Below are 14,925 nucleotides of genomic sequence, written 5' to 3' on the forward strand. Positions count from 1 at the left end.
ATATTCTTCAATCTGGTATGTTTTCCCTCAGATAAACTTAATGCTCAATTTTAACAACCAGTTTATCCTAAGTTCCTGTTACCCTTATCTCTCTTCTCTAATTGACTGCGAATCCTTTTAGATTTTTTTAGTTTTATTTCCATGGTTCTGTTTTATTTTCTTTTTAAATGTAAAACACCTCAAAATCAAAAGTAATCTCTAAATTGACATTTAAGACAAAAAGCAATTTCAGATTTTAAAACCAAAATATTTAATCATTAAACCTGGTAAGGTGCACGCAATTTTTCCTAAACACTGGGACCAATGGCCATGGAAAGGAAGGGCTCAGAGACCAGGACCAGGGGACTGAGAAAGGGAAAGGGAGAGATGTGTTTATTATAGGCTCCAGTGGTGACCCCCAAACCATCAATTCAAACATATAGAAATATAAAAGTGCAAACTTTAAAATGTTCTTGAGTTTTAGCATTCGATGATACATATTTTAGAGAAACTACAGAAGAGAATTAGCTGATTTTGTGGTCAAAATATTGATGCAGTTTTAGTGGACCGAAAGGCTGAATGCACTGTTTCTGTCTATCCCTGCCTTTGTTACAGGATACAAATGAAGACACTAGGCAGCAGATGGTCCAGACAGCCCTTGCTTTGCAGAGTTCGGCCTGCACAAGTTCCAGTTAGCACAATGTCGTTAAATAACACTAGACTCCCCAACATGGTTCGTATATGCTGCCATGGTATTTTAACCAGTAATTAGTTTTAACTAGTAAGTAATTATATGGAGCACAAACTTTGCTGTTAGCTTTTCAACCCACAAATCACTATATAAGTAACAGATACGTATGATGATCAGTGACCAGTTACATCCCTTCTTTCAATGCCTGTTAGGGATTGATCACTGAATTATTTGTTATTCAGTTTACGTACAGACAGAAAAGTGTCTTAAGGTGATAAGGTATTATACATATGTGTCAAGTCATTAATGTTTGGAGATACAGAAATATTCATAGATTAATTGAAACTATGTCAGAATTCCTTTAAAATACTTGGGGATATGTAAATTATACTTCAGTGAAAACAATAACTAGAAATGGAAAGTGTGTAAGGGTATAAATGAAGCAAGACTGATCATGTATTGATAACAAATTGGTTGAATGGCAAATCAGGTTCATTAAACTATTCTCTTTATTTTGGTAAATGATTGAAAATTACCATAATAGACAAAGAAAGCTTGAGGAGTACAATTAAATTATATTACTTGATATGACCCAAATTTCTAGGTACATGGTGTCAGATTGCTAGTATTAGATAAAAACTTATAAATTCATTAAAAGATTGTCATAAATTTTTTTTTTTAGTTATTGAGAATAACTCAGGTGGTTTATTTATTTATTAATTAAAACAAAAATGATCACAAAGATGTTCCAGAGAGTTGGCCAAGTTTATTTGGTTAAAAAAAATACATTACCATTATTATAGAGTGCAGTATTGTCAAGAAAATATAGGTGATTATTAAGAATTTATCAAATAGATTGTTCTATCCTGGATTTGATGACAGAAGTATTCCTTAATTGATTTGCCCCAAATTAAGATGAGCAGCTAACTCTGAGATCTCTGGCCCAGGAAGGAGTTGGGGAGGAATAGCCTGCTCTCTCAGCTGCAGAATGCTTCTGGAAAGGATGGCAGAGAGCTTGCTGGAGGAGGTGGACCTGGGAAACAATTTAAACTAGATAAATACAGATTCTCTTACTAGGACCCTTATGAATGTTCTAAATTTTTCAAACAACTAGGTAAATTTTAAATATATATGAAGCTGCTTAAACATTTTCTGTTTCATTACAACTTCAACTATGGCTGTTACTTAAGATTTCTGTTCTTCCACAGAAAGTTCCTTAGGTACTAGTTTTTTTGCTAAAACAGGAGAGTGAATATGTACAGTGTCACGAAGAATATGTATATATCCTGATCATTTCTTAACTCCTTCACAGCATTAAGAGAATTATAATTTTCTAAAATAGTTATAAAAATAAGAGGATGTCAGTGATTTACACTATTTCCAGATCAAGGGTATGGATTCCAACTGATGCTGCTTCCTCATTTGCAATTTTGCCCTGTGACGTAAACTGAGGCATCAAAGAACTCACCTCTTTCAACAATAAATTCTAAGATCGAAATGTGTATTTTCATTTAGTTATAATTAAGTCATGGGGATATACTGCATGGTGACTATAGTTAATAATACTTTACTGTATACTTGAAAGTTGCTAAGAGAATCTCAAAAAAAGAATAGCTCTCTAAAGTCCTCATCACAAGAAAAAAGTAGCTATGTATGGGGACGGATGTCAACTCGACTTACTGTGGTAAGCATTTCACAAAATACACAAGTATCAAATCATTATGCTGTACATCTGAAATTAACAAAATGTTACATGCCAACTATACCTCAATTTAAAAAGTAAGGATAACACATAGTAAACCTGTCTATCTCACCTGCTAGTTTAAGAGCTCCCTGAATATATTTTTATACTTTTCCACAGCACCTTGCAGAAAGTGGATTCTCAAGAAATGTTTGATGCAGCAAAGTAAACACAAGAGGTATGTGTCAAGGGTTATAGGTCTGAAGGTTTGACAAAATCTTTTTCTTTTCCTGCAATAAGAATTTAACCCCTGGCTAACTTTCTGGGTCTGGTCCCCTGATAACCTGATGAGTGTTTTGTCCACTGTATCACCATACAACATGGCTCATGACTGACAAATAACACTTGGCCTGGGATAACTGTAAACACCTGAGAACGCCGGGGTTCCTTTCCTGTGAGGACTCGTGGGATAAGGCAGGTCTCTTGCGGGGATATTGGAAACTACGCCCATGGAGTTGTTATGGGAGCCCCTGGTTTGTGTGGAACATTCAGCCCTTCAGCCAGGGCCACCCCTGCGCCTTCCCAGTGTGGATCATGTCCTCCCGCACCCGAGCTTTACCGCTGCCCCTTCCTGCCTGTGTGAACACTGCAAGAACTGCAAAGGAGGAACCTGACGGTGCCTGCTGCTAAGCTGTGCTTCTGTCCTATGTCTTTCTGAATCAAGTGGGGCCAAGAGCAGCCTGTAGTCATCTTAGGAAGCTGAATGTTTACTTGAACCGAGGAAGATACCTCCCCACCCACGCTGGACACTGCATCCTTACTTAAATATAATTTTGAGGAGAAAACAGGGAATGAACAAAAGAGGGAAGGAAGGCAAAACAAGCCAACAAAACACCTTATTACACACTGTTTAGTTCCCCGGCTTAGACTGATTTATCTAAATACTGACAACTCCTTTCTCTTTGGTTTTCCTTAATACTCTAAGAAGGTTACACTTTAAAATATTTTATTTTCTAAGATGAAAGGCTGGATTTTGTCAGGCTAATTGAACTACTGAAATGAAAAGTTAATGCAAGCTCCACATTAGAAATGGCAAGAACAGTTTCTCTGTCATGCCCGCTCTGGTGGGTTGTGGTGACTACACAGTATGCTGTGATGAAGAAGATTCTGAGGCTGTGACCCATGTGGGACAGAAAGAGGGCCGTGATTATCGATAACATCTGCAGGACTGAAGAGGGACAGCACGAGTGCCGGGATCATTCCTCTTCTAAGAAATATACTGAGTGTAATGCATTTTTAAACAATTAGGAAATATTTGAGATGCAGAAGGTATACAGAATAATTAAAACAAACACCTGTGTACCCTCTACTCAGCTTCCTAACCCAAACTTCCTCCTTGTTGCTAAGCAACCACCGTCCAAAGATGATGTTATCATCTCTGTTCATTTTTGTTACTTTTATTATATGTGCATATATCCCTAAAAACAAGATTTTACATGTGTTACATGAAATTGGGGTGGTGACACATTGTATGTATTCCTTTGTTTATTTTGCTAACATTATATGTGAGATTCATCCAAGCTGAAGAGTGTAGATGGTGCCTTCATTTTCATGGATGTCAAGACTCATTTCAGTGGACCCAGGTCACTAGAGCCATGGAAGCCTGGTGAAAATAAAACCTAGCTCCCTCTGGAGAGATGCTCAAATCAGGTTTCACCAGATTTCTGAGACTAAATTCCAAAACCCCCAACATGAACAGTGAATAGCAGAACCAGACCCTCAGGAGTTCAAATAATGTAAGTATGTGATATCAAATGAATACTTAAACTTTTAAACACATTAAAGAATAAATTTTGAAATAGAAGAAAATGCTCCACTGATTTAAAAAAAAGAAAGAACAGGCAGTGAGAATCCTGGGAAGCTAGTGCTAGCAATGATGTGGTTTAGTAAGTCTGCAAAGAAGAAAAATAAGTGTGTTTAAAAGATGATACATTTAAAAATGAATAAAAATAAGTCCAGAAAAGTCAACGACCTTACCTCTGAAAAATCGTTCCTTTCTGCTTTTTGCACTGCAGATTCTGCCATCCAGTTCTTCAGCACGTATCTAGGAATAACAGCTTAAATAAAGAGGGGGAGGTGTGTCGTGGGACAATGATTACTAGGTTGACACAGGCCATATGAAATTACCACTGAAATGAGATAACCTTTAAGAACTTTGCTGGAAGGCCCAAATGAGAACAATGATCAACATCAGTCAATTCTGACTGTTTACAAACAATGTACTACAGTATTCTGACCTTGTGGCACAGAAAAAACTTTGTTTAGCATTATGAGCAATATTATGGTTTATCTTTTCAGTGTTTCATTGATTTGGTTTTTCACCATGTTCAGTTCACTAAGCATTTTATCAAGTGCAGAGAAAGTAGCAAATTCATCCTGTAGCCCACGTGAAGAGAGGAAAAAAGTTGCTGCTTTTATCTTCAAACAGAATTAAGGTCTGACTCTAAGACTGTTCAATGATGATGTTGCCAAGGGCAAACAGGAAGGGTTACATGCAAGCAAAACTCTCTGTAAATTTATATTTTTTACAGTAACCATGCATTTTTTTCATAATAAAAAGTATTATAATAATGGGACATTGCAGAAACTATGTCTTTATTTGAGATGAACCTTTTCCAAAATAATTTATCAAGTGGGTGGAGAGGAGGCAAGTTTATCCCCAGTGGCATAACAGGAATTCAGAGAGGACTCCCAATATCACCATTTTGTGATTCTCACCAGCATTCTTCTGAGTTACTTGAATGGACAGAACATACAAATTCCATTTCAACTTGGTTTTAAAGATCTGCAGAGACATGACAGATAATCTGAAATACAACTTCTAAAACAGAATTTCCCTGTGACCCAAGTAATCCTATTTCTCTAGGAACATAGTCTATGGAAACAAATTTAAACAAATTCAAAAGCATTATTTATAGTATGGAAAATTAGAAACAACATAAATACCTATTAACAGGGGACTAAGTGAAACATTATACACCCTTTTGTTAGGTAGAATAGGGAAAAGGAGTCCAGAATGGCAGCGGCTAAAAGACCTGGAAGGGAAAAGCCTGCGAAAATAGAACAAAGGAAGGTCCGAGGACTGGAGTGAGAACCTCAGGTAAAACAACACTCCTGGCTGGCCCAATTTACATAAGACAGGCCCAGGGACACAGAAACACATAAAAAGAGGAGCCAAAGCCCTCTTCTCTCTCTCCCGCACGATGGGGCGCTCTTCTCCTCGCGTCTTTGGGTAGACGTGCCCTCACGCCTCGAAGATGGATTTTCCTGCTATTATCTAAATAAATTGAGCTGTAACACTGATTTATTTAAGAGCTATAACACGGTCTGTCCTCCGTGAGCTGTGACCCGCCAAGGGGCTTTAATGTCCGTCACTCCAAATTTTTGTTGTGACGGGACAAAGAACCGAGGAGCACACACTCGCCTGACGTCTATGGTGCCGTGACTCGGGTTTAACCTGGCTGAAACAACCTCCGCGCGGTAGCGGGAACACGAGGAAAACCCAGCGCAGGGGAAGGCCCGTCGTGCTGGAAACCAGGGCAGCGGAAAAACGAACTCAGCAGAAAGCCCAGGCGGCTCAGATTCCAGAAGACCTCCGGTTAAGGTAGGAGGTCCTCGCTCCTGTGGCTGGAGGGACATGCCTAACAAAATCTTAATTCCTTTGCAATCTCTCGTTTCTTGTTTCCTTGAACCAACCCCACCCCACCCCCCACCCCCCCTGCGCACAGGCGGGCGGCAGTGGGCGCAATTGAGGGACTCTGGCCAGGCTACCCTTCGGCATGTCCCAAAGGCACTCTCTGCTGGGCCCCAGTAGCGGTTACCCAAGCCGGTGGGGGTTCTTCTGTCCCTACTCTTCTCTGTGCCGAGAATCAGGCCAATGAAAACTGTGAGCACCAGTCAGATATCTAGCAAATTTTCCAGTAGGCTATGAAGGGGATTCCTTGGCACGTTTGTCCCACTGCTTTTTCCTCTTTTCCTTCAGCTCTTTTTCCTGGGACTCGAGCCCGACCAAAACCCAGGATGCCCGGCTCAGGCTCTGAGGTCTTATTGCAAAAATTCAGTGAGAGACAAAGCGATAAGTGGGAGGTGGATTTGCTAGGATTCAGAGAGAAGCGCCCATGCCCATTCTACAGGTTATGGGCCATGGAATGTGGCCCGGCTAGGTTTTGCGAGTGGGGTGAATTCATATGCCAATGAGTGGGAGGATCATCCCAGCCATTGGAGAACCACCCACGCCTCCCTCTTTCAACAGTGCCTTAGAGTTCTGCCACCTCTGGGTGTATCTTTTGCCTTATGGATTGGGGATTAAGGTTACTTGAATTTGACATGTCATCTTGGACCCAATTGATTTTAATCGTGATGCGTTATGCCCATGTGCTATGTCATTCTTTCAAAGGTTGTGCTCTTTCCCTCCTGTTTCATGCTCCTTTCCTCAGCCCCATCCAGGCCCACAATGTTGCCTCTACAATCTACTAGAGGGATAGCCAGAAAATAGCTGGTCTTGGGAGGTAAGTACTGTATAATATCCAACCCCTTAATCCTACCTAGCACTGGTCACACTGGAGATCTTGGGGACGCCTAAACTCCAGTCCGGGGGTCCCAGGAGATCATCACGCCTTGACCTGCCTAGGGATCTGGTCCTCAAAAAGTTGTCACGCCTCAACCTGCTCGGGGATCCGCTATTCCCAAGAGTCCCAGGAGGTCATCATGCCTCAATCTGCCCAGGGACCCAATTCTTGGGAGGCCGTCACGCCTCGACCTGCCCAGGGATTCAGTCTCTAGGAGGCTGTCACGCCTCAGCCTGCTTGGGGATCTGCACCCTGACCCAGGGACGCTTGGCTCTCAGGTTGCGACAGTACTAAGTAGGATGAGCTTACATCATGGTATCTATTCCCACCCACAGAGGACAAACCAGCAATGAGTTACAACCCCTTAATTCTACCCAGCACTGGTCACGCTGGAGATCTTGGGGACGCCCAAACTCCAGCCCGGGGGTCCCAGGAGGTCATCACGCCTTGATCTGCCTAGGGATCTGGTCCTCAAAAGGTTGTCACGCCTCAATCTGCTCAGGGATCTGCCAGTCCCACGGGTCCCAGGAGGTTGTCATGCCTCGACCTGCCCGGGGATTTGATCTCTAGGAGGCTGTCATGCCTCAGCCTGCCTGGATATCTGTATCCTGGCCTGGGGACACCTGGCTCTCAGGTTGCGACAGTACTGGGTAGGATAAGCTTCAAAAAGCCTATTGTGGTTTGCCACAAATGCCATCAACTGGGACATTGGGCGGCACTCTGCCCTGGGGACCCAAGAGCCTGAAGGTCAAGCGCCAAGCCTTCCCTCACGGTGGTTCACGAGGACTGAAGCGGCCCGCCCCAGCCAGCCCGCCTGTCACAGATAACCATCACGGGGCTGGAGCCAAGGGTGCGACTGCATGTGGCAGGTAGGGCCGAGAACTTCTTGGTTGACACAGGGGCTACCTACTCTGTCTTGATCTCCTACTCCGGAGCCTTCTCCTCCCAAACCTGTACCATTTTGGGTGCTACAGGAAAAGCAACTACTAAAAGATTCACCCAAGTACTTCTTTGTTGCTGGGATGGACAGATATTTTCCCACGAGTTTCTGGTGGTCCCTGAGTGTCCTGCTCCCTTAATGGGAAGAGACATACTCACTAAACTGGGGACCACCCTTGTGATGGGAAGCTTTTCAGCCCCTGGGGCCCTACAGCTTCTGGTTACTATTAAAGAACCCATTACACCTTCTTCAATAGAGAGGGACCAAAAACTATGGGAGGACAAAATTAACCCCCAGGTGTGGGACAAGGGGATTCTTGGACAAGCCCACCAAGACCTCAGGGGTTCAAAGATAGCCCCCACTTGTTTGGACAGGCCCTTAGCCGGGATCTCCTAGATCTGGACCTGGGACCTAATGGGAAAATATTACAATATGTAGATGACCTACTAATCTGCTCTCCAGATGAGAAAAGTGCCCAACAACATGCAATTCAGGTTCTAAACTTTTTGGCAGAAAGGGGATATAAAGTCTCCCATGCTAAGGCACAGATGGTCGAGACAAAGGTCACTTACCTGGGAGTTCAGATTACACATGGGTCTAGGAGGCTGTCCTCTGATCGGGTACAAGGAATCCTCCAGTTGCCCTACCCCACGACTCGAAAACAATTGCGAGCTTTCCTGGGGCTAACTGGGTATTGCAGAATCTGGATATCCAGCTATGGTCGAATTGCCCAGCCCTTATATAAAAGCTTAAAGGGACAAGATGATTCAATCCCACTAATGTGGGGAACTCCTCAAAAGAAGGCAGAGGCTACACTAAAACAGGCCTTAACTCAGGCACCTGCCTTGAGGTTGCCAGATCCAAAAAAAGCATTCCAACTTTATGTCCATGAAAGAGAAGGAATAGCCTTGGGCGTGTTAACTCAAAGGTCGGGATCTGAGCCCCAGCCTGTAGCTTACTTATCCAAGAGACTTGATCCAACCGCCCAAGGCTGGCCCCCCTGCCTTTAAAATCTTGCAGCTATTGCAATCATGATAGAAGATGCTTTAAAACTCTCCTTTGGGGGCAAACTAACTGTTTTTACCAGCCACCAAGTAAAACAACTCCTAAATCGGAGAGGCCATTTATGGATGTCTGATCAGAAAATCCTCAGATATCAAGTAATACTGATGGAAAATCCAGGCCTCACTACCCTTGTGAGGTTCTTAACCCAGCCACCCTCCTGCCTACCCCCAAGGGCTCTCTCCCCTTTCACTCCTGTCTAGAAACCTTGGACCATTGGACAAAACCCCAAGAGGGATTGTCAGAAGATCTTCTGACCAATCCTGAGGAAATCTGGCACACTGATGGAAGCAGCTTTGTCTTGGATGGAAAAAGAAGAGCCGGATATGCAGTAGTCTCCAATTTTGAGATCATAGAGGCTAAACCTCTGCCGTCAGGTACTTCAGCCCAATTAGCTGAGCTCATAGCCCTGACTCGAGCTTTAGAGCTGGGAAAAGAAAAAAGAATAGCCATTTACACTGACTCCAAGTATGCCTTTCTGGTGCTACATGCACATGCAGCTGTTTGGAAAGAAAGGAGCCATTTGACCACCGGAGGGTCCCCAATCAAATATGATGATCAAATTCTTAGACTCTTGGAGGCAGTCCATCTGCCCACTGAGGCTTCAGTCTCCCACTGTAAAGGACACCAAAAAGGGAGCACTGAAGTGGCACGAAGGAACCAAGCAGCTGACCAGGCAGCTAAGAGAGCAGCGTTACAGAACCATGACCTAATAGGGGTTGCCACCTTAGTTCCACAGACTAACTTGCCAGAAACTCCTTCATATACTGAAGGTGAAACTCTTAAAGCTAAGAGTGAGGGCTTTCAAGAAGATCGTATGGAGTGGTTTCAAAAGGAGGGGCTCCTTTTTCTGCCTGGGAACCTCCAATGAAAGTTGGTTAACTCCTTACACGCCACCACTCATTTAGGAGAAAAGGTCCTCCAAAGATTACTAGAAAGGTCCTTCAGAGGAACAGGCTTCCAAACAACTATAAGACAAGTGGTCTCCTCTTGTCCCACTTGCCAATTAAACAACCCCCAAGGAGCTCAAAGACCCCAGCTGGCCCAGTCCGTCCAACGACGTGGGGCCTATCCAGGAGAGGACTGGCAGATGGACTTCACCCAGATGCCAGTTTCTCAAGGGTATAAATACCTATTAGTCAGATACATTCACAGGATGGATTGAAGGCTTTCCCACCCAGACTGAGAAGTCTGAGGAGGTAGTAAAAAAACTACTCCATGAACTCATTCCAAGATTTGGTCTGCCCAGGTCATTACAAAGTGACAATGGGATGTCATTTACTTCTAAGGTCACCCAAGGGGTCTCTAAAGCATCTCCATTGTGCCTGGAGGCCTCAGTCTTCAGGAAAAGTAGAAAGAGCCAACCAATTCTTAAAATCAACAATAAAGAAGATAACCCAAGAGACCTCCCTGGGATGGAAGGAGGCTTTACCAATAGCTCTCCTCCATACCCGTATTGCCCCTAAGGAACAGGTTGGTTTTAGTCCTTATGAGACGCTATATGGGAGACCTTTTGTTTATGTCAATGACCTCTTCCTAGATCCAGAGGTTCAGACCCTCCAGTCTTATACCATGGCCATTGGGCAATTTCAACAGGATGTACAATTGTGGGATATGAACCCGGACCCAAAAGATTCCAAGGAGTCACCACTATATGCTCCAGGGACTCAAGTCCTAACTAAAGTCTGGAAAGATGGGTCCCCAAAGGCTCCACTCCAGCCCACATGGAAGGGCCCCTACCCTGTAATACTTTCTACTCCCACAGCGGTCAAGGTACCAGGACATGACTCCTGGATTCACTACTCATGAGTCAAGCCGTGGAAGAAAACAGAAGAGGACACTCAATACACCTGTGAGCCCTGGGAGATCTCAGATACCTATTCAGAACTACAAATGAGTGCCATTCTAATGAACACCCCCAAAATCTGGTCTCTGGGGATAAGATTTCTCAAGACAGCTCTAAAGAGCCAACACAGCTTGGCACAAATAATACTCCAAAACAGACAGGAGATAAATCTTCTGATCTTTGAACAAGGAGAGACTTGAGCCATCCTGGTGATGTAAATTTGAAATTGGCTAGTGCCCCTACTAGTCCTTGTCATGCCACACTGACGCTGCTTGTGATTGCTCCATGTACTGTCAGTGGTCTCACCTGTCCTGTCTCTGCCCAGGTCAAGCTGCAACATGCAGCGCCAGTTCAACAAAGACACAAAACTACAGCCGACCACGGAAAACATCACTCACCCTGAGGTGGACACCACTACGAGGACTCTGAGGCCTGAGACTAGCAAGAGGGAGAGGCCCAATGCCCCTCACCATCCCAGGTCAGCAGGAAGTAGCCAGAGAGACCTCGATGCCCCTGTTCCCAAAGAATTGGGCCTCCCATCTCTTGAGAGGGGAATGTTAGGTAGTTAGAATAGGGAAAAGGAGTCCAGAATGGCGGTGGCTAAAAGACCTGGAAGGGAAAGCCCGCAAAAATAGAACAATGGAAGGTCTGAGGACCAGAATGAGAACCTCAGGTAAAACAAACAACACTCCTGGCTGGCCCAATTTACATAAGACAGGCCCAGGGACAGAGAAACGTATAAAAAGAGGAGCCAAAGCCCTCTTCTCTCTCTCTCCAGCGCCATGGGGTGCTCTTCTCTTCGCGTCTTTGGGTCAATGTGCCCTCATGCCTCGAAGATGGATTTTCCTGCTATTTAAATAAATAGAGCTGTAACACTGAGCTGTAACACCGATTTATTTAAGAGCTATAACACGGTCTGTCCTCCGAGAGCTGTGACCCGCCAAGGGTAAAGCCCCCGTCACTCCAAATTTTGTTGTGACGAGACAAAGAACCGAGAAGCATACACTCGCCTGACACTTTCAAAGATATATTATGCAGTCACTAAAAATGTTACATTATAAAGGATGAAGTAGGAAAAATGTTTATTTTTAGTTAAAAAAGCTCTAAAATTTTTAAAAAAAAGCTCTAAAATTATACCACAATGATTACTACAATATTTTCTCATTATCAATACACACAGAAAAAGAGAGGCCAGAAGGAAATGCATCAAAGAGTGATAGCAATTGTGTTTGAGTATGGGAGTCTTTTTAGTCTTTCCACAAATTTGCATTTTCCAAATTTTAAAGAATGCATAGAGAACTCTTTTAAAATAAAAACACATACAGACAATAAATATATACAGTCCTTAGATGAAAAAGAAATTGGCATGCAAAGAAAACTGTGGAAGCAGTCAGATTAGGCAGAGGGAGTATAGTCACCCAATTTAAAGTTTGACAATCTTAACACATTAGAGAGACCTGGCAGTGGAATGCTGTGAAAATATGCTGGGACTGGCAGCTGCAGACAGAAGTACCTTGGATCAAATTACACATATACAAACTATTTGAAATCAGAAAATTGTAGATCTGCTTATAGAATTCTTTGACAAGTTACCTAATTCCATACAGTTTTTCAATCTGGTCTGGAACTTTCCCATTGCTCATTGTGGAAATTGAGTACACTGTTCAGCACTTATTATTTCTTTAACTCAAAGCTGCAGCCTTGAATTCACTTAAATATCTTTCATTTTTCCATCTCATCCATCCTCTCATGACCAAACAAATCCAAATCCTAAAGACAGGCATCATATTTTCTTCAATTTTTTTTCCTCTTAATTGCTGAGACTATCCATATTGAGCTGCCCTATAAATTCTGTATGACTACATCAATGTACGTAAGTGGCTGGCAACTGAACCCATGCTGAGCCCCAGATAGATTATTCACTTCCTTGTAAAAACTCCGCTTGCTTTTATTTCTACAATGATGTCCTGAGTCAAAAAGCAATCTCATCCACTAACTTAGTGTGGGATATTTGCATCACCCTTATTTCATCCACATGGATCAGCCACGCTGATGATACCAACCTACTAGCTCTCCTCAAGAGTCCTCAGTAAGGCAGGAGAACTCCAGGACTTGAGTCCTTCTGTCTTAACTTATTTGATCTGTTAGATCCCACAGTGCAAAAAGAACTAACTTCCATTTTTTTTCTTCCATTTCTCTTACCAAGCATGATGTCGCATGGTAAACTGAAAGCAGTATATAAAGGTGTTTTTTTTTTTTTTTTTTAGCTCTATCATTTAGTGGATGTGTACCTTGGCCCAGGCACTGTAACAAGATAACTTACAAATATTATTGCTCACGATCACAACATTCCTGCAAAATATGCCCCCTTTTCAAACAGCTGAGAACCTTGAAACTATATTATATAGCAAAAAAATGGCAAGATGAGATTCATCTGTCAGATTCCAAAACTCATGTTCTTTGCACCATAAACCACATAATCTTCCTTTTCTCTCCACCATCTTTGAAGACCATATTATTTAAACATCAATTGGCAAATATATTGAAAGCATGGGTATCATACTCAAATTAAAAGTCACCTGCTGAAACTAGAAAGGCTTCTATTTGACACTTCAACTCCACTAAAATATATTCATCTAGAGTTACTGTAGTTAAAAACAAAACAACAAATTCAGTTCCTTCAAGTATTTACTTCCAGGTTTCAAAACCTAACACTTTTATGTAGAAATCTTTAAAGATAAAAAAATCAAAAGGATTACTTACCTGTCATTCTTTTTCTTCTTTCAGAATCTGAATCATTGATGTTACTAAAAAAATGAACAAAACAAAGGACATAATTAATCAGTCTCCCCAAATCATATCTTTTTTCCAAAAGGGTGAATATTATTTCTTAAGACAAATATTGAAAAAATTTTTTTAATTACACTGAATCAGTATCTGAAAGGAAGACAGAAAATACTGTTTGATTAAACAATACATAAAATAATGCCTTATTTAGTTATTTGTGCTGTGCTGTGCTAAGTCATTCAGTTATGTCCTACTCTTTGCAACCCCATGGTCTGTAGCCTGCCAGGCTCCTCTGTCCATGGGATTCTCCAGGCAAGAATACTGGAGTGGGTTGCCATTCCTGTCTCCAGGGAATCTTCCCAACCCAGGGATTGAACCTAGGACTCCCGCATTGCCCACAAATTTTTTACTCTGTGAGCCACCAGGGAAGCCCATTTAGTTATTTGAGATAAGCCCCAAACTTTTACTTTTACCAATTAAATAATTCTGTCTTAAAAAATTTAAACTCCCTGGCACCTATTTTTATCTCAAACACAGTTTTCTGAAAATAACTTGTTCTTTGTTACTCATGGACAGCTTTATGAAAACCCTCAGCTGCCATTAAACTGTGAAAGGCTGTTTGCTCCTGTGCAGGCTGTGGTCTCCTTCTTCAACTTTTCGTGTCCTACCTACAACTTCATACTCTGTCATGTTTGTTGCTTCAGATTCATTGTGACGGTTATGAAGCAGAGTAACTTCTGACAGTTGTGTAAGATGTGAGGACAGTTAACAGACACTGGAAGAAAGCCCAGGACACGCTCTCTTTCCAGAGCTTCAAGGCTTTGAGGGGGTGGGTCCTTGGGCTGTGTTATCAGAGTTGAGGTGAACAGAAGGGTACTCTCTGTGTGGGTGAGATGTTAGCACACACACCTCATCCAGAGCAGACTTCCCGGGAGTTAGAAGGAAATGTTGGAAAATGGAAAGGAAGTGAGGAATCTGATGGGTTGATGATGCTAAAGTAACACATTACATGCTCTTTCAAGAACTGATTAGGTCACTTTACCTCTTCAGTCTCGAAAGGTACTGGGACACCCAGGCAGGAAAGAGTTTGTGCTTTGAGATCATTTTCAGTGCCCAGAATTCCTAGAAGAAAATATAGTAATAGACTGCTTATTAATATTTGTTCAGTTTATTTTAACTGTATGTTCCTTAAATTGTATGTTCCAATATTAATAATTTATAACATCCAGATTTCTTTTAAGGTTCTCTATTTCAAGCAGAGGCAGTAAAAACGAATAATGTTTTACTTTTCTTTATAAAACATTCAACTCA

At 42.2% G+C, this 14,925-nt stretch overlaps 1 protein-coding gene across 3 annotated transcripts in view; it reads right to left on the reverse strand.

Annotated features, from left to right (window-relative positions):
- Nucleotides 1-1,094: 1,094 nt before the first annotated feature.
- The window catches only part of LOC122448168 (protein adenylyltransferase SelO-like), a 33,626-nt gene continuing 19,795 nt past the window's right edge, over nt 1,095-14,925 (reverse strand). Inside the window, exons 12-16 of one of the 3 annotated variants that reach the window (XR_006271530.1) lie at nt 14,657-14,736; nt 13,591-13,634; nt 5,130-5,196; nt 4,389-4,468; nt 1,659-1,703 (exon numbers count right to left, since the gene is read on the reverse strand). Coding sequence is in view for 1 of the 3 variants with exons in the window: in XM_043479250.1 (XP_043335185.1) it covers nt 1,581-1,703; nt 4,389-4,468; nt 13,591-13,634; nt 14,657-14,736 (327 nt within the window). In the remaining 2 variants the exon portion in view is untranslated. Of the gene's footprint in view, nt 1,704-4,388; nt 5,197-13,590; nt 13,635-14,656; nt 14,737-14,925 lie in introns of all 3 variants that reach the window. The other 2 variants (XM_043479250.1, XR_006271529.1) reach the window with 2 other exon arrangements.

Source organism: Cervus canadensis, chromosome 10 (assembly GCF_019320065.1).
Source record: "Cervus canadensis isolate Bull #8, Minnesota chromosome 10, ASM1932006v1, whole genome shotgun sequence".
NCBI classification, from domain to species: domain Eukaryota; kingdom Metazoa; phylum Chordata; class Mammalia; order Artiodactyla; family Cervidae; genus Cervus; species Cervus canadensis.